Raw genomic sequence first — 24,197 nt, forward strand, 5'->3', positions numbered from 1 at the left:
AAATATTTTTAATGCATCAACGTAATGCATCCAAATATAGAATCATATAACAATTTGAAACCTGTGTTTCCCTTCTCTTATCCTCTATAAAAAAAAAGTACTCTATTGTCCAAATCTGAACATAGGTTTTATGATTCACAAAAGTTTTCAAGGCAAATAAAACCTTCAGAAGATGCTAAAATCACTTGCACCTGTCAGCAAAAATTGCACTGGACAAATTTAAACTGCTTAAGACAGACTTCAAGGATATTGCAGTAGGGGAAGGAGACCATAATTCAGTCTAAACTCAAGTCAGAGGAGGACACCTGTGTGGCTCAGTAGGTTGAGTGTCCGACTCTTGATTTCGGCTCAGGTCATAATCTCAGTGTTGAGATTGAGTCCCATGCTGAGCATGGTGCCTGCTTGAGATTCTCTCTCTCCCTCTGCCTTCCTCCCACTCCCATGCACACTTACTTTATCTCGCTATCTAAAAAAAATTTTTTTTAATAATAATAAACTCAAGTAAGGTGAGAAAGAGGGCTACCGAGTTAGGATTTAGTATCTACCAAGAGAGATAACGACATTTGTCTGTCCTGATTGGCTTTACCCAAAAGAAAAGTAGATTTTCTTGTACCTTTATGACAGGGGGTATTTTTATAACTTGGAGTAAGGCTTAGACTGAAGGTTGGCTCCTACCCTCCACAGCAGCCAGCAGCTAGAGGGTCTGTCTTCCTTGATAATGACATTTCAAAGAGATGGCCCCCCATTTCTTGAGGAAGACATTTCTGGGCTGTAAAAATGGCAAGATTTTTTTTTTTTTAATTTACCTCTCAAAGGGGCAGAGAATGGGCTTATGATACAAGCTAAGAAAAGGGCTGTCAGGGGCCAAAGTCAGGAAGAAGCCTACCTAAATTTAGGCAAGTGGGAAACATGAAGGCCTCCTCGGGCACAACCCAAGAAAGGGTAAAAATAAAGGCAATAATGCAGTTGCACATGATAAAGGTGTGTTTGGCTTTTGAAAAGTACTTGGGGGGAGTAACTTTAGAACTCTTATCATTGTATTTAAATGCTATTTAAATGTATCCTTGCTGAGAGACCTTTTTCAAGGTTGTGGGTCATTTTTAAGGTTTTGGACAGTAGGTTTATTTGAAATCATTTTAAAGGGAAAATTGTGAGTGAGGTTATTTTTCCATAGGTAAAATATGGCCTCATTTAGGCCCACTTACTAAAGGGAGACAAACAATTTCTATTGGTTTGATCAACAAATAGGGAGGAGATTGAATGCAAAACAATGTGCTTTGATCCAAAAGACAGCTGGAATCTCCAGAGAAAGAAGTGTTTTACAAATGACAATCTTCATGCTTTTGCACAAAATCAACATTAAATATAAGACACTAAATATATAGACAGGGGGACACACACACACACACACACACACACACACACACGCTCTAATCAGCTCTTATGGTACCACTCCATGTTTAGAAGAGCAGAAAGAGAACAATCTGCAAAGGAAAAGGTTAACTTCGGGGGGTGCCTTGGTGGCTCAGTTGGTAAAGTGTCCGACTCTCGATTTCAGCTCCGGTTGTGATCTCATGAAACATGAGATGTCATGAGATCGTGAAGCCCTGCGTCAGCACAGCCTGGTTGGGATCCTCTCTCCCTCTCGCTCTGCCCCTCTCCTCTGCACGCATTGGTGTGTACATGCACTCTCTCTCAAAATAAATGAATATTTTTAGAATATTTTTTAACGTTTATTTATTTTTGGAGAGAGAGAGTGTGAGTGGGGTGGGGCAGAGAGAGAGGGAGACACAGAATCCAAAGCAGGCTCCAGGCTCTGAGCTGTCAGCACAGAGCCCGACACGGGACTCGAACCCACGAACCACGAGATCATGACCTGAGCCGAAATCAGACGTTCAACCGACCGAGCCACCCAGGCACCCCAATAAATATTTTTTAAAAAGAAGAGTTTAATATGGATCAATTCCTAAACATCAACTTCTGCATTGCTCAAAAGAACAAGAGCTAAAAGGAGGCTGTTGAGCTTAATGAGAGCACCTTTGGCTGTAGACCAGTAGCCAAGCTATATGGAGAAAGAAGAATGTAGTGCGGTGATTTTGTTAAATGAATTCATGATTATGTTTTAACTTAGGTTCTACTATTAAGAATGCTAAAAATGGCAGGGGGAACTATGGAGACCCCACTCTATATGATATATTTTTTAAAAATCCAAGCCACCATATTATAAAGTGATTTTACTGAAGGTGTAGGTGTCATGGGGGGTGTCCTCTTCCAGAAGAGGAAGGCATGGTCTTAACTTTCATTGGATTTGCTCATAATCTACCAGGAAATAATGGCACTAAGAATGATAATGACCAAGTGAATATTTGTACAGCGATTACTCAGTGTTGGGCAGTGTTCTACGTATTTTAAAGCAAGGAATACTTTATAGCAAACCTGTGAGGTCGGCGATGTAGGCAGGTGCCTAAATTTGATAATGCCATACAATACGAAGCCCTAACTGCTCTTCAAGCCTGCATTTTGTAGCAGGAAGGGAATAGGTGGTGGGTGGACATGGCCTTGAGTTCACATAATGTGCCTGCCCTTCTACACATGTAACTTTACACTTCCATTGTAAATCTCTGCTGTTTGGTTTTCACATCAATTAATAATACCAGCCTTGCATCGTTTTATTTTTTTTTTATTATTTTTTTTAATTTTTTTTCAACGTTTATTTATTTTTGGGACAGAGAGAGACAGAGCATGAACGGGGGAGGGGCAGAGAGAGAGGGAGACACAGAATCGGAAACAGGCTCCAGGCTCTGAGCCATCAGCCCAGAGGCTGACGCAGGGCTCGAACTCCCGGACCGCGAGATCGTGACCTGGCTGAAGTCGGACGCTTAACTGACTGCGCCACCCAGGCGCCCCTCGCATCATTTTAAATGTACGTTAAAAATGTGTATAAAACTTCTTTTCATGGTTAGCCTTCAATATAAGGTTTATTATGTGTTAGGTACGGGGATTCTGGGAACACTCATAAAAGAAAAGGTGATCACGAGTATCCTTGAGATTTCGATAAGAGACACGGAAGACAAAATTATGTGGGAAAGAAGGGCCAGCAGGCCATACGAACTGGAAGACGAAGTGTGATGCTCGTAGTGAATAGTTCATTTTAATTGTAGTAAAAAGGATGGGAGAAAGAAGGGTGAGCATCTAGTCTGGAAAAGTAAGCTTATTTTCTTGGGCTCCCTAGATCAGGGGTTGACAAACAACTGCCTGTCTGCTGTTGTACAGCTCCAGAGCCCAGGGTGGTTTTGTGTTTTTAAAATGATGGAGAAATCGGGAAAGACGGATGTTGTGTGATACGTGAAGGTTATGTAAAATGTAAATTTCATTGCCTGCAAATGAAGCGTTATTGGCTCACAGCCACACTAATTCATTTGCAGGGGGCAGAGAATGCATACCCTGCAAAGCCTAATTATTTAGTATTATTTCCTTACAGGAAAAAGGTTGTTCACCTCTGCCGCAGTTATACTGCTTAGTTTTTAATTACGCTTTTTATTTTCATTCCAGTATAGTTAACACGTAATATAGTGTCATATTAGTTTCAGGTGTACAGCCGGCTGATTGGACAGTTCCGCACATTCGTCCGTGCTTGTCAAGATGAGTGCACTTTTCAAGCCTTCATCCCCTTCGCCAGTGTCACCACCTCCACCCCACCTCCACTCTGCTAACCATCAGTTTGTTCTCTGCAGTTTTTTTTTCTTTTTAATCCTGAAGTTTCTCATCTCTGATGGCAAAAACAAACAAACAAAAAACAGCCCTATTTTATAGTCTAGGAAATAAGATACCCAATAAGCTGCTTCTTTCTTTTGGTGTCTCTGACATACGGGTCACTTGACAGATGAAAGAACAGCTTCTACAGGTCCCAGATATGTCTCTATGGCATCACTGGTTTGGGTCTATGTGATTTCCATTTGAACTCAGGTTCTCATTAATCCTACATCTTGCTTGCTATTGTGGGCGACGGCATGAACAGTGTTTTGGTCTGATTTCCAGTGACATATGGTCTCCAGTGATATGTAGCTTCTAATATCGAACATGATCTCTTCAGACATTACCTTCATCTCCTTCCTTTTACTTTGCCTTTCCTCACCTGTTACTTTAACACTTCTTTCCCCAAGTAAAACCCTGTTCGTTAAATCTAATAGTTACGGAATATGTTGCTTATATAGAAATCAATAAGAAAAAGAAATAGGAATCAAAATTCTGTTGCAAAAGCTTTTTCTTCTATGTGTTTAACAACTCTGTTACCCCACACCTCTCTTTGAAAAGTATTGTCTGGCTTATTCTGATTTGCTCTGAAAATCATTTTGTGTTGCAATTCTTTTGTCTGTAATCTTGATTCATAGCCTTTCATATGAATTCTTTTATTGCTCTATTTTCATAATAGCTCTCAGGCAACCAATCATCATGTGTGATACTGTGTTTCATTATGATTCAGTGGCATCCAGATGTCTGTATCTCATATTGTTGCCTTTTAGACAGATTAAAAAAAAGTTGCTATAAAATAATTGCATTCATTTGTGTGGTAGATTTTAAATTATTGTTTCATATATCAGTCACACTTTTACTTGAATACAGAAATACTTGTTACCCCTTTGGATAAACCTGAATGAATATCTTAAAAGTTGTGGTTTTGAATTGATTTAAAAGGAGATGGTAAACAGGATTTTTAAAACACATTCTACATACACAGATACATATTATATAAAAACAAGATTCCTCTCATCATTTGTCAGTTTTATAAGTAATAGAAGCACAAAGTAAACAGGGTAATATCTGAGCTGTTTGTGTGTATGTTTACAGTCTCTAAGTAAATGCATTTAGGTACATATATATATATTTTTTTATTCTCAGCAGTACCCAAATTAAACAGTGGATTATATGTATGGTGACAAGACCGTGTTAATGCAAAGATCAGGCTCTTACAAGAGGGTTTGCATCACAATTACCCAGTGAGCCTTTTGAAAATGCGTATGGTTGGGCTTCATCCTGGATCTGCTGAATCAAAATTTTCATTGAAGGAGCCACACATGTGTCAGAAAATTCCTCTGGGTAGTCCTAATTCTCACATTTGATTGAGAACTATCGAGCCAGAAATATTTTTAGGTAATAGACAAAAAAGGTAGCCTCGTAAAAATATCACTGAATTTGCTAATAAGGACTTGTTTAGAGCACTGTCATGTGCCCCTGAATTTTCATATGAAACTTCAGAAAAAATTAAAACTGCATTTTCCTGTAGCAATTCTAAGAAGGTTTTTTTTTTTCCTGTGGTAGAATACCAATATACCTAATTGTTCCTTCCCCTCACCCCCTACTTTGGCCATCGGGATTCTCTGTGGCCAAGTGTCCTGGCTATCTGTGGTCTAGTTGTTTTCTAATCCAACAAGAATTTATTGAGCCCCTTCTATGTACTGAATTCATAATAGGCACTGGGAATGCTAGTAATTAACAAAACAGTCTGGAGCTTACAGTCGATTGGATGAGACCGATGTGAGGCCAGTAAATAGTTCAGTAAGTTCTCCTTTATCTAGATATTGTAAACCTATTTTGAGAATTGATCTATTTTTTTTTTCTCGGTATTAACCAGAGATAAGCCATGGAATCTTTTCATGTAATATATGTCTGCAAATGCACATGAATATTTGTATATTTTGTACGTACATGGGTTTATGTGTATATGTGTATTATGTTTTATCTAAGTGTGTGTAGATGTATATATATGTATATGTATGTATATATATTCTGTATATCATATATACGTATATGTGTATATATATACTTTCAGTGTGTGTTTATATGTGCATATCCTAATTTATATTTATATGACTACATTGGTTTTTTTTTTTTTTTTTAGTATCACACCTTTTGGGATGGGTTGGAATGTATGCATACCTTCCTGTATGTAACACTCATGTGCCCATGTACATAATAGATGAAGTTGGATTATAATTCGCAGCATTACGTTTTTGCCCCTTTTCATAATACTTTTCCTGTGACATAACCATTAAGTAAAGACGAGAGTTATATGTATCATGTGTTATATTTCATACCATGCCTTTACTTTTTTACACCATTATTTTTGTCTTATTGAACGTAAGTGATATTTGGGGACAGCTTTTCAGTGGTGAGATTGAGATCGAAAGTCATTAAACTCTGAGGCTCTGTATCCCTTGAAGAAAGAGCATTTTATTGTCACAAACAACTTCAGCATGTTGTGTGTAGCATTCTTTTTTTTTCCCCCCACAGATGGTGCGTTTCTAGGACAGCATTTAATTGCCCTTACAACTTTTTAAAGCTACCAAATGGTTTAACTTGGGTCACTATTTTTGAGGAACGTGTTAGCATGTTAATCCTCTAGGAAAGTTACAGAATGGAGATTCTGGAATATAACTCTCCACCATCAAATACAGAGACACAGTGTGCACTGGTAGAGGGATTGTGGAGAAAGAAACAATGCGTGCTTCGTCGAGAACTGGCTGTGTTTTCAGATGGCACAAATTCAACGTACCACCTATCCTGTGTGGCTGGCTCCCTTTGGAGCATCTATAAAAGCTCAGGACTGGAATGGAGTCCCTGAAATCAATAAAGATGACCTTTTAAATAATAAATTCAGTGGAAAGTTGTATTTTTCTTTCTTTTTAGTGTGCACCCCTGGATAGTGCAGCTAAATTACATGGTTGAAGAAAATTATATTGATATCCCTGTTGGAAAGATTTTTCAATCTTATCAGTTGTCTTTCAAATAATATTCAAAAGACTTGCATTTGCCAGCAGAGTGGATTAAGTTAGCTGAAAAGCACTTACCATTGTCTGTGAGCCAGAAAAGCAGCAAGGATTCTGATTGGCATTATTATTTATTATTTGTGAATGCTGATGGTGCATTTTCGTGGCGGAGTCCTTTCTATGCGTACTGACATTCATAAATGAAAAGGCTCTGCTTAGCTGACTATTTAATTGGTAATTTAATTTTCCTAATAACTTTCTTTACAGGACCTGGATTTTGAAGCCAAAACAAGTTACACACTCCGGATAGAAGCTGCAAACAAAGATGCCGACCCTCGCTTTCTGAGCTTGGGTCCATTCAGCGACACGACCACAGTGAAAATAATCGTGGAAGATGTGGATGAGCCCCCTGTGTTTTCCTCACCCTTGTACCCCATGGAGGTATCGGAGGCTACCCAAGTTGGGAATATCATTGGCACCGTCGCGGCTCATGACCCAGATTCTTCCAACAGCCCTGTGAGGTAAAAGCTCATCGCTCTCCTTTTATGCAATTTTACAAGAGTGTGCTTTGCTCACAGTTCATGTCTCTACGTTACGATGCTTTTGGTTCATGGCAAATGAAGACTAGTTTTGTATATATATTGAGCCATAGAGGCAGAAGGAACCAGGATCAGAGCGGTGCAACATTTTACTAATTTAAAAATGTTTCACCTGATTATCCGGGGCCATTATTATGTAGCAATAATTTTTAGGCATCCATTATCATCCACAAGCCATAGCTGATGTTCCTATTCAACCAATTATCCTGAGCTCTTTCGAAGCAAACCGTGTTCAAAGATGAAGTGATGCGTGTCCTAGTTATGGGATATTTGCATATATTAGAAAACTAATTTTATAAAAAATTTAAATTAGGGATTGACTTTCAGTAGATCATTTTCTCATATTGGCCTGTTTGGTTAGCATGTATTTGTTTATTATTTCCACTTATAAAAAGTATAACTGTGTCTGTATCTAAGGACTGTTTTAAAGTGTTTTATCAATAGTCCTGTATCGAGACTAGACACACGGTTCTAAGCAACTGATCTCTTCGCAACTAACAAAATGATGATAGGTAAGCAAGTCAAAATACCATGATATCCAATTTCACACTTTTTACAAAAAACTTACAACCTATGATCTACATGTATGGTTTTGTGTATGCATGTGTTAGCATGTGTGTGCATACGATACATTATGTCTTTTTAGATAAATGTTATAAAGACGATATATTTGAAATTTCTTTGTATTGCATGTCTTAATTTGGGTTCACTAGTAAAGTTTTTCAATGTGACCTTTTGGATTTTGACTACAAAAACATAAAGGTATAAGGTACAAAAATCACTCAGTATTTTATATATATTCAACTAATAAGCTAACCACATTTAGATTTAACTGCTATCTGGCAATGGTGAGAGCTTTGAGCTAACTTCTGAGCTAAGTCTGGACATTGTAAACTGTCATGAAAAATATCCATAATTTAGATGATTATTGTTAAGAAAAGCTTATAATCTTTTACCTCCCTAAAATAATAAGCTAAAATAATAAGCTTATTTAGGGATACAGATATGGTAACACACACACACACACCCCACTCTCCTTTCCTTCTCTCTTGTCTGACATTAATATCATAGTCTAGTGAAGAATTTATTTAAAATAATTGTTCAAAAATGAAGTCAGACTTGGCATCCCCCTATCTATACAATAAAGTCAGGCTATATGGACGGCTATATTATTTTGAACACAGTGATCACAAATTATCTCTAGGAATATAATCTTCCGTGCAATAGAACATTCGGAAGTCGCAAATGTAGCAGGTAGAACACGCCTTCCCCTTCTGCCTAAAACAGTCCATCCTTCGTTGTCAGAACAGTTTCCTAACTTAAGCTCAGCTGCATCCACCAAATCCCGTTGACCTGCACACACTTGAACTTGGGTTTGTTATAGCATCACATCTCCTACTGACACATGTAAGTCTCCTTCCCTTAGGAACAGTCAGACACAGCATGATTGTAGGCACAGGTCAGCTACTCAGAACAGACTTCTGCTTAAACCATTCAATGGGAAGAAAGAGAATGCTTTCATGACGTTAGGGATGTAAAAAAAGAGACGCATATATATCACGATTCGGGACTTGAGTGAGAGGAGTCAAGGCAAATTGATAGATTGCATTGCATTTTTGTCTTGTTTCTTTCTTATTTTTCCTTTACTCGTTTGCTTGTATGTCATCCTGTTAAAGCCTCGCCACATAAATATTTTACTTTTTATAGTACTTTATTTGAAAAAAAATGCAGTATTATAATTTGGGGAGGAATGAAGAGTAGGACTAGGAGGGTAGTGACCTGAGGTAGAGATGAAGTGACCTCCAGGTCTACTCCCTGAAGAGAGAAAGGGTCAGAAGGTGAACTCTGTTGGTTTTGAAGGTACAGATCTTTGTGGCTTTCGTCAATGAAAGAGGCTGGCCAGGAATTTATTTTTACCTCATTTTCTTTTTCTTAAGACTAATGAAGGTGGCCTGAAAGTTCAGCTTAGTGCTATCTTATATCAGTTTTTGAACACCTAAGTCTCACAACTAAAGAGGACCGCCTTTGTTCAAAGTGGACTAAAATGTTGTTGCGTGTATTTTTTTTTTTTTGCTTTTGTAAAATTAATGTCGTTACTTAATATTTTTCAGAAAATTTTAACGTTTAATTTTGAGAGACAGAGTGTGAGCAGGGGAGGGGCAGAGAAAGAGGGAGACACAGAATCTGAAGCAGGATCCAGGCTCTGAGCTGTCAGCACAGAGCCTGACGCGGGTCCTGAATTCATGAACCGCAAGATCGTGACCTGAGCCAAAGTCAGATGCTAAACTGACTGGACCACGCAGGTGCCCCTGACTTAATATTTACCACTAGTATTTTTGAAGCATTTTTACACTATTTTTTATAAGGTCAGTTCACATCCATAGCTGATTTTTTTTTTCTGGATCTTTCATATTCATTTGTGATATCCACCTTTGTAAGGCCAGGCTCCTCCTATCAGATTCTAGTTTGATGAATAGGTGTGCACTGATGTGCATTCTCTAGAAGACTAGTTCTCTTCTCAGCACTGATATTTGCTGAGTTACCTAGGGGATGCACTTAGTCTCCTAAGTTCCCATATACCCAGTAAAAAGGAAAAGTAAACCCTATCCCTGCCTTCTCCCAAGTTCTTTGAAGATTAATAAAGGGAAAGTAACCAATGATTTCAAACTGAGAATCATGACTTAAGCATTAGAAAGCATTATCATGATACATTGCTATTATTATAGTTTGTTTGTTTCCCTGCCATCTTTATTTCAAGGTCAATAAGCCAATGAAAGGAGACATACTTTACAGGCAACTGTATTGGCAGTCTGTAGTGAAGTTTATTTGGTATTCACGTAGGTTCCAGTACACAGACAACATTACATAGTTTAATGGACATGAACACGTGTTTGCTTTGGGCGCTCAGGTACCTATCCAAATGTAAGCCCTCCTTCAACAAATGCCACTCGTTGGGTAGATGTCACAGTCTTCTGAGATCTTAGGAAAAGTGAATTTCCAGATTGAGTTAGAACCCGAAGCGTCTTGGAGTTGTGAACCTTGTGCTCACACCTTTAGAAATGGTGTGGTTCTTAGAGGAGTGGAAAAGTAGTTAGTTGTTTTATTGTAACTGCTTGAAATGAGGCCGATAGTGTTTGAATTGTAAAACAGGATGGGAAACTGGATACTTCGCATTTAAATTTATTGACGGTTTTGTAGCCTAATACTAAAATCTAGCATAGGCTACTTATATTTGGGATATTTACCAATATGCGGGGTATGAGACTAGAATTCTAGAAGGAAACACATTCACTTTCCCCCAGAAAGACAGAATTGAGAGCCTCGTCTCATATGATCTCTTCCTTGCTCAGCACTTTTTATTTTTACCTACCTCTGGCTCCAGCCAAAGCGATGAGTAACTCTTCTCTGTGCATATGCCCTTTCTTTAAAAGAGGACTGGGCATCTACATCACGATAAAGCATTTTGACCATCTAGAAGTATAGTAGCAATAGGTGGAAAGATTAAATGAACTCTAAGCACGGTACTTAGCCAGAATATAACACCATCGTGAAATGTCCTATCTTCCTTGTAGCTTGCCTAGCATTCAGATAGGGCATCTCCCCCATCATGTCATGTATACATTGTTTTCCTCTTCCCATATAGAAACTAGAAGCCCAAAATGCAAATTAGGTGATAGTTAAGATTACTTAGCCAGAAAAAAAAAAGGAAGAAGAAGAAGAGGCTTTTTTGAAAGCAAAAGTAGATCATTGAGGTCCAGCATATACCTGGCTCTTTATGTTTTATGTAGTTGCTTACTTTTTCATGTAAATTTTGTCCCAGAATGCCAAATATCAGGGTTTCTCTGTTGAATTTGGAAGGACAGGTCACGTTCTGATTTTGATCATCTTTCTGAATGTTAGAAACTTTGCTTCTGCGTGTCTCATCAACGAGACGGGAGACACTATGAGAGCAGCCTAGAGCCTAGAACACTCTTCACCCTTCATGTCGGCACTTGGAGACCAAAGCACTGCATCAGCATTCATTTATTGAGAACCTGCTTTGTGCACAGTGCTGGAGAGAATACTGACAGGAAAAACAAAGATGAATAAAACATTTCCTCTGACCTCCAGGAACTTCCAATCCGGTTGAAGAAATAAGATCCCATAAACGTTAAACAAAATGAGGGGGGAAAGTGTCAGAGCAAATCATGAGATAAATTGTACTCACTCCGAGCTCACTGGACAGGAGACTTCGTTTGAAGGAGTGATCGTGTAAGCAAGGCCTTGAGGGAGGGCAGAATTTGGACAGACCACGAAAACGTTATGCAAAGTCTGTTTATGTTTTATTTAGTTCCATCTTAAGAGTCCAGTGCTGTTTATGAAATCAGCAGAAATACTTCTCTAGGCAGCACAAACAGCCCGAAGTCCCTATGCTAAAAATAGCCAATGGATTGAAATATGATATCATTGCAAATAAGATTAGATGTGAAGGGGGGGGTCATAAAAATTAATGGGGATTGTTTTCAGCATTTCTAACAAGTTAAATACAGAACTACATTTGGACTTATGTTCAAGGATTCTAAGGTAATATTACTTACCTGCAGGCACTTTTGGCATCCCTGGTATTTTATGTTCTCAGATAAAAGGTGATAAAATAGTATCAGATATTACATTATGTAGTGTGACTAGTATGAACGCATTTGGGATGTTTGAATAATTCAGTGTGTAGGTTTTTTTTTTTTTTAAGTAGCCTGTATACATGCATATATTTGTACATATTATTTTAATCTAAATTATTTGGTAGTATTTTATTTTGTAAGAAACTTAGCCAGTAACATAGAGGAAAAATAGTGGTTCATGTGCAAAGTAGCAGAAATCTATTCCATCGGGAAAATATGAGCTTTAATCAATTTCAAAATGCTGCCCAATTGAATATAACGATCACTAAAAATGAAAAAAAAAAGTTAACATATGGTGAAGATAAAAAAAAGTGTTATTATACTAGTGTATTTCATATCCAGAGATAATTTTCAAAATGTAAGTAGAAATTCCTAATATATGTGATCAATTTTTCCATCTTTTATCATATTGCCCTAGAATTAGAACTCTGCTTGGAGTTCTGAGTTAGCTTTTGAAGACTGCAGGTAATGAATTTATTGAAGATTACATTTCTCTTGATTTGTCCCTTATATTATTTTCCACATTTAAAATGCTTATTGAAAAGTGTGATGAATAGAAGAATACTAAATCCATAATGTGTTTCAGTGTGAGTCTTAGGGAACTATCCATGAGGAAGAAAGATTAAGGAGCTATACTTACAATGAACTGTACTCTTAGCATTGTTTAGTTGCAATAATAGAAATTGGCCATAGATAACTGAAAAAAAAAGGGATTTATTGAAATAATTGGGGATAGCTCACAGAATTAAAGAAAACATTGAATAGCCAGTACTCTGAAAACAGAAGACTAAGGTTTTTCTAGAAATATGACCAGCAAGAATGAGCAGATAGTCTTTTGAGGATGGGGCAGTGGGGTGAACCCGTGCCAACCCTGTTCTTTTCTCGTGGCCCTCTGTTTAAGGTTCACGTTTCTTGGAAAGTTTTTTGGCCTGTCTTAGGACGTGTGTCCCGTCTCTTACCCAGGAAGTTCTGGGCATCTTGATTGTGAGTACCATCAAGATTGCATGAGATTGGGAAGGTTTAAATCTCCGAGGAGAATCGAGTTGCCGTTATCAGCAGGGGGTGAGAGTACAAAGAGTAGCATCTCTAAGTGCTGAACTCAGTAGTTTATTTTGAAGAAATTTCTCGTTAAAGTCCTGTAAGGCGAGCATTATCATTCCTGTGTTATAATACATCTGCCTCCTGGTGACACAGTTAGAAAATGTGGTTCCAGGATTTTAGCAAGGTCTGTATGAGAAGCTGCCCACTCCTTACAGCAGTACACACACGTGCACACACACACACACACACACACACACACAGGCACGCAGAGGCACCCACCCACACATGCGTTTCTTAAGATCTCAACTCGAATGACTCAGCTGTTTCTGTGTTCAGAATTGTTCGTGTATATTTATCACATTATCTTTTGCCATTTGGGGAGTAGCAGTGATACATTTGTGTTAATCTAGCTCACTCACCCACACGTCCTTTTTGTGAGTGTTCACATGCATCTCAGTAGCTGGGCGATAAGAATGCTACTGGAGAAGAACATTTCGATTGATCTCCATAGCTTCTCAAACAGCAGCCGTGGTAATAACAGGCGCTTATTAAGGAATTCTTTTCATTGCAGACGTACAGAGCGCCGAGCGTATACAGATGATGAGATGAGTTCCCAACCCTCTTGTTATCTAGCTGGAAAGGGGTGGTACACCAAACCTTACTTAAAAAAGCAAATGTTAAATCTGGAAATGATAAACCATCTTGTAAAACTGTCTCATTTTGCAGCGAAAGAAAGAGAGCAGTATAAATAGTGATTCGAGAGCCCAAATGAGTACAGGAGGACAGTGGCAGGGTCGGGGCCATAAATTGTGTCCTTTATTTCCTTGTGTGTGATTTGTGGTGGGGAGCACCAAGTTCACAGATCCTAACTACTGCAGGGTTTCTTAAAAAAGCATAACTTGTAAACTGTTTTTGCTTTGGTTTTTGCTTTTAGTTTAAAATATTTGTTTTGAAAAAAGTTGTAAGATCTAGAGAACAGAGAGATCCAAATATGTGTCCTCCAACTGTTCCCTACATTAAACATTAAGGGATTTTAGTGACAGCCTGTATTCTTTATACAAACCAAGAAAGGCCCATTATGGATTATATGCGTGTGTTATATTTTTAAAACAGAATGGCTTTAATGAACTAAACTTCAGAGATGTCGCTTTGACTATGAATTGTTCTTTTTTTTTTTTTCTTGGCAATATACTATAGGAACAGCCTTGATTTCCCAGTACCGAGTGCCCTAATTTTTTGTTTGATCCTAGGGAAATTAGAGTTACAAAAATATGCAGTGACTCTCTGTGATAATGTAGGATAATTGCTAAGATCAGATCAGACACTTAACAAAATTTTGGAGATCTCTATTTCAACTCACTTATTAATAAATTTGGGCTGAGGGATTAAATTACTGGTAGTCCCTCCAGGCAGTCAGATCAAGCTTGGCGCTAATATCCCAGGGTGTCCTGACTTCGAATCCTGGGGTCCCACAGTCACATCACATCATACTACATTATTTTTTTAAAGACTTTTCCAAAATTATTACTGGCATGATTTAATAGAAACTTGATGCTGGGGGCAGGGCATGGGTCGAAATGAAGAACACTCTTGGGTTGGCAAAAATTCATAACATGTTAGCTTTTAGGTTTAAATCTTGCTGCTTTCTGATGTTGTTCTTGGGCTTTCTTTCTGAAACCGGTACCCATTTTCTTCAAAATGATGTATGGCAGGACCCTGTCCCATGAGCCTTCCTTTTCCTCCCAAATAAATCAACCACATTTTCTGATTTGCTCTTCTCCACAAGCAAAGCCCCAAACCTCTGAGGCCTGGGGGTCTCTGATTTGAGGCAGGAATGCAATTCTCTAGGATGGCAATTAAGTCCCATGCGTCCAAAGCCAGGAAAATGGAGATGAGTTAGAGCAGAAGTCACGACAGCTCCTCTGTTCTTGCTCCACATCTGGCGCCTTAGAGAGGCCCTGACTGGGGGGAAAAATTCTTTCTCTTTTATGTAATTGGAAAGGCTTGCTGCTTTAATGCTAGAGGACTGTCTTCAAGGAATCATAGGACTAAAATAATTGGAAAGGCAGAAACACGGAGTACAGGAGGACCAACATGAGGAAAGACATCAGAAATGGAGAGACACATGGCCTTTTAATTAATCCGTTAACATCAGTTTGGCTTAGGGTTTTAGATAAGAGAGCATTGGGAAAAGGTGAAAAGAAGCTGAATTGTCGAGTTGTAAGTGACAGGGACTAAAAGCTCGTTTATGGGTAATGTGGTACATAATGGACAGGTGGCTCAGATGACACGGTTCTGAATCTTGTCTCCATCAACAACCAACTGTGAGATGTTAGTATCTGATACTGAAATACCACCATAATAGTACCTGCTTGCCCTTGTTCGAAATTGTGCTTGGCTAGTCGCAACAAAGCTTAACACTAATGACTTACTAATGAGAAGTCTGGAGCTATGCACCCAAGGACTGACAATTTGGCAGTATAATGTCATCAAGGGCCTTGCTTCTCATGCCAAGCACTCATCACCTCCTATTTACAAGATGGTTTTTGGACCTCTTCCATTGTGTGCGTGTCCCAGGTGAGATGGAGGGGAAGGGGCAGACATCAAATGCAAGCTGAATTATCATCTCTTTCCTATCGTCTGTAGGGGTTTTTCAGTCATGCTCGACTCAACTTTCTTCATCTCATTTGCTAAAATGTTAATATAAGGAGATTGACACCGCATCAGCATGGAAGACTAGTAATCCCAGTTGTTCAGCTGAACACATGGCTGCCTCTAACAAAAGCAAGGTTCTATTAATAAGAATGAAGGGTAAATGAATATTAGACATGTAAGTAGAAGTCTTTGTTACACATGACCCTTCACAGTTGAGGATTCAGAGAAAAACGTCAACTCTGCTTTAAATAGTCAGCTCGTTCCGAAAACAGGAAAGTTACGAAGAACTGATAGTTTTGGGGAAAGGCCGCTGGATCTGCTTTAAATCTACTGAATTTGAGTTCAAGACATTGCAGGTGTCTGGAGCAGTTCACAGCTCTCAAGAAAAGGACTGAGGCTGGACACTGAGATTTCAAGCTGCCTGCCTAGTAAGTGGATAGAGCACAAGCTTTAACTGCGGCAAATCATAGAAGTGATCTCTTTCATTGGTTCCTCCAACATGCATTGAAAGAGGCCAAGTTTTCTTAGGCTGTCACTTGCAGAGAGTAGAGGGATCATCGTGAGTCCAAACACCACTAACAGCATGAGGAGATGCACTGACATTCACTTCAGTTTGTGATTAGAGAAACAACCTATCCCCTTCCTTTCTGTTCAGCCTCTAATTGACTCGGGCCATCAAACATCTCAGGGCCTTGGCCCATGGGTCCAGACCTGTACAAGGTGCTCCTCTGAACTTCTTTAGGCTCTTCCTTTTCTTTTGGCTCAGTCAATCCTCCTGAGAGACATCTGGCACCTCTCACTTAAAAAATGCCCATGTAATCATTACTTCTCTTGATTGAGGGGCTGCTTTTCTTAGGTAACTTTATATCGTAGTGAATGTCTCCTATATAAAATCTAGGTTTTTGTATGCCTGGAAGGACTGGTTGAAAATAAGGAACCCCTTTAAAAAATTAACGTTTATTTATTTTTGAGAGACAGAGACAGAGCATGAGCAGGGGAGGGGCAGAGAAAGAAGGAGGCACAGAATCCGAAGCAGCTCCAGGCTCCACGCTGTCAGCACAGAGCCTGATGCGGGGCTCGAACCCACAAACTGTGAGATCATCACCTGAGCCGAAGTCGGATGCTCAACCTACTGAGCCACCCAGGCGCCCCTGAAAATAAGGAACCCCTTTAATCCTCAGTGATCCCAAGTCGTTGTGATGAAGAAGTATGACCACCACCCGGAGTGTTCTGGACAACCCGTGTCCTCTGTGTCCTTGCCAAGACCTTCAATCTCAAGCCAACAGCTCATTCTTTCCCCACATCTGCTCTGACTCCCTCTGCCTTAGCGTCAGAGAGCAATTTGTTAGTTTTCTCCTACCACATTGATAAAGAGTAAAATAATGCAGAATCTAGGCTACAGTGTATGGCCATTGGAACTACTTGTACTTGGAAGTTGCTGAGAAACTGGATGCAAGAGTAAGTGAGAAAAACAAGTCACTGACCAGTTCTAGATTGTTTTATTGAACATTCAAGTGACTGGTGGTGTCATTTACTCAGAGGAGAAAGAGTAGGGGAAGTAGGGGGCTTGGGAGACTGTAGCAGTTACAACATCAGTTGGGACGTGTTACATCTCCATTCATGTTGTCTATCCATGTGGTGACATTAAGCAGGCAATTCAATATATAAGTCTAGTGGGCCAAGAGGATTTTATGTGAATTTTGGAGTAATCAAAAATACACAAGTTATTTAAGTCATGGGACTGTATAAATTTGCAAAGGAGAAGAGTTTTATATAAAGAACATAAGAGGACCTGCAGGAGAGTTTTCAGATTTTAAGTAAAGGGCAGTCACGAAGAGGAAGGTGAAGCACAAACACACACACAAACACACACAGGCACACAACATCTTCTTTATCTATTCATCAGTCAATGGATCTTTGGACTCTTCCCATAATTTGGCTATTGTTGACAATGTTGCTGGAAACGTCGGGGTTCATGTGCCCCTTTGAATCAGTGATTTTGTATCCCTTGGGTAAATACCTAGTAGTGCAATTGCTGGACTGTAGCATAGTTGTGCTTTTTAACTTTTTGAGGAACCTCCTTACTGTTTTCCAGTGCGGCTGCATCAGTTTGCATTTCCGTCAATAGTGTAAGTGGGTTCCCCTTTCTCCACATCTTGCCTGTTTTTTCCTGAGCTGTTAATTTTAGCTATTCTGACAGGTGTGAGGTGGTATCTCATGGTGGTTTTGATTTGTGTTTCCCTGATGACGAGTGATGTTGAGCATCTTTTCACGGGTCTGTTAGCAATCTGGACATCTGCTTTGGAAAAATGCCTACTCACGCCTCGTGCCTATTTCAGTTTCTTGGTCTTCTTACCTCCAGTGATCTGTTTTTCTGCCTTGATTTAGTCCTAGATTCTCACGAACATACTTGTGACTTGTCAGCTCTCGTATATACGCTACTGTGGAAAATCTACCTCAAGGATCTTAATCTTTGTCCACTGCTTTCCACTTTAGAAATTCCACATCCTGAAAGAGATTTACAATCTATTGGTGCAATCAGAATCTTGTCAAATCAGTCTGTCTTCTCTTATTTCCTTAGTTCTTCCTTACCAACTTACAGATCATGGGCCTTCCTTATTATCACTCTTACGTACATGCCCCTGTTGTCCATACTCCCCCCACCCCGTCCATTGTCCGTGACCAGTTAAAATAACCCTATGCTCTTTATGCGCCTTTATGACAACAGAGCAAGACAGACACATAGAATGACTGGTTTCATATTAAATTGATGAACATAAATCTCAAAGTATCAATCCACAATGCTTAGCTCTTCTGTTACACATCCCCTGGTCTCTGTGTGTGTATTTATATTTATTTATATTTCTGTCTCTTCTAAAAAAAATGACTACTCTTCTCAAAGTACCTCCACCCCTTTGCTCTCTCAGCTGATAATCTTGTTTCATATGCCATCAAGAAAATAGAAATCATCAGAAAATAAGTTCCTAACATTCTCAGTACCCAAACACCTACTATTGCTGGACAAAGACAATATTTGTTGGTTTGCGGTTAATTTTCTAATATTTTCTGATGCCTCCTCTTTCCTTGCTATTGTGTCTAGCATTTTGTGATACATCAGACTGGAAGTAGATGATTCTATTTAATAATAGTGTTGGAGAACTATGGAAACATAGAATACTTTCTTAAATTGGGTATGCGTTTATCTGTTGGTTTTGTCTGTCTGTTTTTAAATGAGATCCCTTTACTCAACTAGAATGACTGGGGGGTGGCATTTAAAGACAGTCATTAATGGGAGGTGGGTGAATTTTGTATACAGAACACATAACAGCATAATGGATTAAGAACGCAGGTGGAACATTTTTCACTCATATTTGGATAGCAGATATTTTGAGAAAATGCTCCTAGACACCAAAATATTCATGTAATTTTAGGGGTTCTACCTTGAAACTTCTCTATGGAATCCTGGTCAAGATCCTGAGGGATTTTTTTTTAAGTTTGGGGGGTTGAGATCTGGCTGGAGTTGTCAAGACAAAAGGTGTTTGTGAATGGTCAGGATGTCTGTGTATATTTCATCTTAGAGGGACCTATAACCATGGCAGGGGCTACTAAGTCTATTGTAAGTGATTTGGGGGAACTAACATAATAAAATAAATTTGAAGCTTATAATATCAAATCTGCTGTGAAGAGAACTACACTAGGGTGTTTATTTTTTACTGACAGAAAATCAAAAAGGTTACAAGAACTGATGAACCAAGTATAACTTTGGTGAAGTTTTAAGCTAAGCATGTATTTGTACTAATGTGACAGATTGTGGTGTCAGCAGGATTTGATGAGTGGCCGTGTAATTAATGAAATAAATTTAGCAAATCGTAATCAAACACAAATATTGAAGTGTTTTTCTTCTTTTTTAATGTTGCATTAGGTATTCAATTGACAGAAACACAGACTTGGAGAGGTATTTCAATATCGATGCCAACAGTGGAGTTATTACAACCGCCAAATCTTTGGATCGAGAGACAAATGCTGTTCATAATATCACAGTTCTTGCCATGGAGAGCCGTAAGTTGCAAGGTTTAGTATTCAGTTAGGATGGGGGACATTGAGAGTGGAGAGTGGGTTGTCATGGGGTTATCATTTCACTTGAGTCATATTACGTGCTTATTCAAGTTAAGCAAAACTTTGAAAATCCTTAATTTCCAGCTGTGAAATAAATTTATATTCATTAACTTTATTTTCTAATGCTCAGAAAGTTAATGAAAAGAGAGGACTATAAAATAATGGGCCTGAGTTACCTTCAGAGGATTTCTTGTTGCTTTGTAGTCGTATTTCATAAGCTACATTTATGCTGATACAGAGTTGGGCCAGTTTCTTCCAGAAAGTAGTAGGTTGATCTCTAGCCAAGACACTCAGATTTGCATATTGATGTTGAACTCATTTGAGTCCCTGATAAGAAAGACATCGACATAATAATGCACACTTCTATGTTATGCATATTATGTACATACATAGGTGTACATTATATACGTGTAGTCCTACATACCTGAGCTGTAGCTTCAAAGAACATTGAAATTCATGGTTTATTGCTAATTCTTTCAATAATTTTCTTATCAAGGACTAAAAAAAATGCATATACTGTACGTATACATGATGTTTGGATCAAATTTCCTGTTGCTCTCTTTGAAGTCTACAGTGTTAAGTTTCTAGATTTTGTTTCAAAGTTTGGTCATTTTCTTACTAGGGTCATGCTTTAGAGAGGCAAACCCTTTTTATTGATTCTAATTATTTTTAATAGGAGTTTCTTGAGTTAAATGGCAATGGCATAACAGCTTTACTCTGAGTAAATGATAAGACATTTTCCTCTTTATTAGAGAATCCGTCTCAAGTTGGAAGAGGCTATGTGGCCATTACTATACTCGACATCAATGACAATGCCCCTGAATTTGCTATGGACTATGAAACCACCGTGTGTGAAAATGCCCAGCCAGGGCAGGTGAGAGCTTTCAGAACACCAGGCTCCTAGCTTGTGATTTCTTTTAAAATATGCAGCAGCAGTTGCCCTTGAAATTCTGTCAGCTTTAAGATAAAATATGGTCAGCATGTCTCAGCAAAACTAACACTTTGATGTGTAGCATAAACTAACATTGAAGGAACTCTAAAATTCTGGTTTAATTGGGATGATGAAATTTCTCAGGAAGAAAGATAAACATTGTAAAAGCCATGGTAAATGGTGGAGGGCTTTGACTCCTTTACGAAGTCTAGCATATTAAGCTTGATTGAGCTATTCCCCACTTTACACAGCAGGGCGTAAGTACCTTGAACTTCAAAGAATTAAGTGTAGTTTAATCTCGGTCTGGTTTGCTCTACTCATCCATTTTGTTCAGTGTTTTGTAATGTTTACGGGGATGGTGTCATCAGTTGGTACAGCTTATGTCTCAGGTTCACAAAAGTAAATTCAAACACAGCGTTTGAAAAGGACACGGCTTGTTTTTCAGAGCCCTTTTTAGATTGAGTTCATATTAGTTTATCTGCTCCTTCCTTCCAGAAGGATGGTGTTTATTATAAGGTATAAAATTGCTCTTCTCTGTCACAGAAAACAAAGCCGAGCACAACAACATATTTTCATGTTTTACTTCTCCATCCCTAGGTTATCCAGAAGATCAGTGCCGTTGATAAAGATGAGCCATCCAATGGACACCAGTTTTATTTCAGCTTAACGACTGATGCAACAAATAACCACAACTTTTCATTGAAAGATAACAAAGGTAAGGGATTATTATGGTCACCAGTGGAGGCAGCAGGTACAAACTCTCTAAACAACTTTTTCTTGCTCAGGAATCCTGATTGTGGAATACATATACATACACATATACCGACACTTACAAGGACATTAATTAAAGGGCAGTGAGTGGAGTGCCTGGGTGGCTAAGCCAGTTGAGCATCCAACTCTTGAATTCGACTCAGATCACGACCTCACAGTTTTGTGAGTTTGAGCCCCAATAGCACAGGGCCTGCTTGGGATTCTCTCTCTCTCTGCCCTTTCCCCGCTCGTGCTGTGTCTCTCTCTCAAATAAACTCTTAAGGGGCTCATTGCCCTTAAATTTTTTTTTAAGTAATTTTTATCTGTGGATTTGCTGTCATTAAGAAGCAGCTGCTACTTAAATCACTTCCAGCCAAAATCCAAATAAGGGAAAAGGCAGGTCCACCTTTCTCTTTACTCCTAGACATTTGAGGGGCCAGCTAAATGTATCAATAAGGCTATCCTATATAGGCATAACTGAGACGTTAGGAAAATAATTGGTATTTCCAATCTGATTTCAACATAAATCAATTTTGACCTAATACCTTCAATAGCAACATCAGTTATTCCTTTATTTTTACATAAAAGTAATCCATGCAGATAATTAAAAGATATACTTCTCGTGCAAGGAAATATAAAAAAGAATTTCCTGTCATCCTCAATCTCATTTCCTTGCGTCAGAGGTGAACACTTTTACCAGTTCCCTAAGTGTCATTATAGAAACATATTTACAGAGGCCTGTAAGTATATTCTGATTTTGCTTAAATAAATAAATAAATATACACAATATTTATATTTTATAAATATATACAGACTTACAGGCATATATAATTATATATAAACAACTTATATAGACAATTATATGTATATATATAAAATTATAGACATATACACAACATATAGACAATTACAAGAACTTTTAAGGGAAGCAGAAGACCATTCTATTGTCTAATTTTGAATTTATTCACAGGTGATTTCATTCAAGGTATTTATTTTAACAGAAGGGTATTTGCAACTGATATATCGAGAAGAGTATTCCCCTACCAATACAGAACATGTATTTCTTTCAGCTTGAATATGTGAATCAGGCTTCAGGAACAAAAAAACAAAAAAACAAAACGTAGAAACAATTTGCTAGTCAAACAGTGGCTCATCTAAAATGACTTAGAAGTGCTTTTTGCCTAAAGCCTCCATCCTGTTTAGCGCCGAAAATCCAAGTTTGACCTCAGAACTTCAGTCTTAAAATATTTTTCCTGATTCCATCCTCTGCTTAAATGAGAATACTATCTTGTCCCTTCTGTAACGTAAAAGGAAGAACATTCTCTATGTGAGTAATCCCAAACTCTCTGACTTAATCATATTTGCAAGGGACAGTTCTCAGCACTTGGATTCACCCAGCACAAATGCAGAGAGGGGAATTTATGACCTTTCCAAGAAGAGAGTATTTCCCCCATGTGTCATCATCATGCAGTGCCATGATTTTTGGACAGTAAACGCACACTTGAAAGACTTCCCAAAGTCAAGTCCAGAGCGTCCAGCATGAACCATGTAAGAATTAGGAGATTAGTTCTTATATTGGCTTCCATCATAGGAACTTCATAGAGAACATCACACATCTTATGATATCTTTCCTGAGCACAGGGCTCCCTTCTCACGTATTGGGCATTTTTGCACGTGTTCCTTGATTCGTCGTGCGTGTGTGCGTGCACAAGTGTGCTCTCTGATGCCAGGCATGTTAGATTACCGTTCAGCAACTCTGAAACAACTTTGTGTATCACATCATGAATACATATATCTGAGTGACAGGCCAAGAAATAGACGTTGCGTTACTATTAAGTGTATAGAGAAACATACTGAAAACGATATCCTTCAGCCGCATGTGTGGATTTTTAATGAACACCTCAAATTCACGTTTTAAAACAGAAGATTCGTTTACATAAAAACTTACCGGATGGAATCCAAAAACCAAACAGTTGCTCTTGCCATATTTGTAACTGCAGGTTATATGATTTCTTTGGTCTCCTGTGAGCTTGCTGTTTGGTGCTATTTGGATAGAATAGATTTCAGCTTGCTCTTTCATTAGAGCCTTGTTAATTCTTTTATGGTAACATTAGATACATGTCTTTTTGATAGCTTGGAAAGGAGATACAATATTAAAGTACACTCGATGAAACTAGCACCCTATTTTCCTTTATGTGTTAATTGCTGTAAGTTTAAAGGACCACATACATTCTCTAATTAATGAAGACAAGTTAGCTGGGTAAACCGCTAGCAGATAAGAAAAAATATTTCTGATCTAGAAATCACAGTTATGTGATACAGACTTATTGATCACTGTTAAAAGTTTCATAATTACTTTAAACGTTTAGATGAAATAGAATATTGAATATAAATTAAACACAAATGACCCATTTTATCACTGACACAATGTTTATACACATGGGGCCTGGCTCACGATATATACCAATATGGATTTTTAAAAACTACAGCGTCATTTCTCTCTGATAGCTGTACTTAGATAAAGCCGGATCGACTTATTTTAATTGTTTCTATATTGGGTTTGAGACGGGTGGAGATTTTTGGGCCATCTCATGATTCTGCAAAGATACCCTGTTCATTTGCATCATCCTCTTTGTAAGTGTGTGGTTCGAAACGTAAGAGAAGTAAGAGGGTAGACTAC

General features: G+C 38.4%; 1 protein-coding gene across 7 annotated transcripts in view; it reads left to right on the forward strand.

Moving 5' to 3' along the window:
* The window catches only part of CDH7 (cadherin 7), a 122,994-nt gene that overhangs the window by 78,608 nt on the left and 20,189 nt on the right, over nucleotides 1–24,197 (forward strand). For all 7 annotated transcript variants that reach the window (XM_019815403.3, XM_023242082.2, XM_045041109.1 and 4 more), the window contains 4 exons: nucleotides 7,035–7,288; nucleotides 19,643–19,779; nucleotides 20,589–20,710; nucleotides 21,365–21,482. In XM_019815403.3, coding sequence (XP_019670962.1) covers nucleotides 7,035–7,288; nucleotides 19,643–19,779; nucleotides 20,589–20,710; nucleotides 21,365–21,482 — 631 coding nt within the window. The remainder of the gene's footprint in view (nucleotides 1–7,034; nucleotides 7,289–19,642; nucleotides 19,780–20,588; nucleotides 20,711–21,364; nucleotides 21,483–24,197) is intronic.

This window comes from Felis catus, chromosome D3 (genome assembly GCF_018350175.1).
Source record: "Felis catus isolate Fca126 chromosome D3, F.catus_Fca126_mat1.0, whole genome shotgun sequence".
NCBI classification, from domain to species: Eukaryota; Metazoa; Chordata; class Mammalia; order Carnivora; family Felidae; genus Felis; species Felis catus.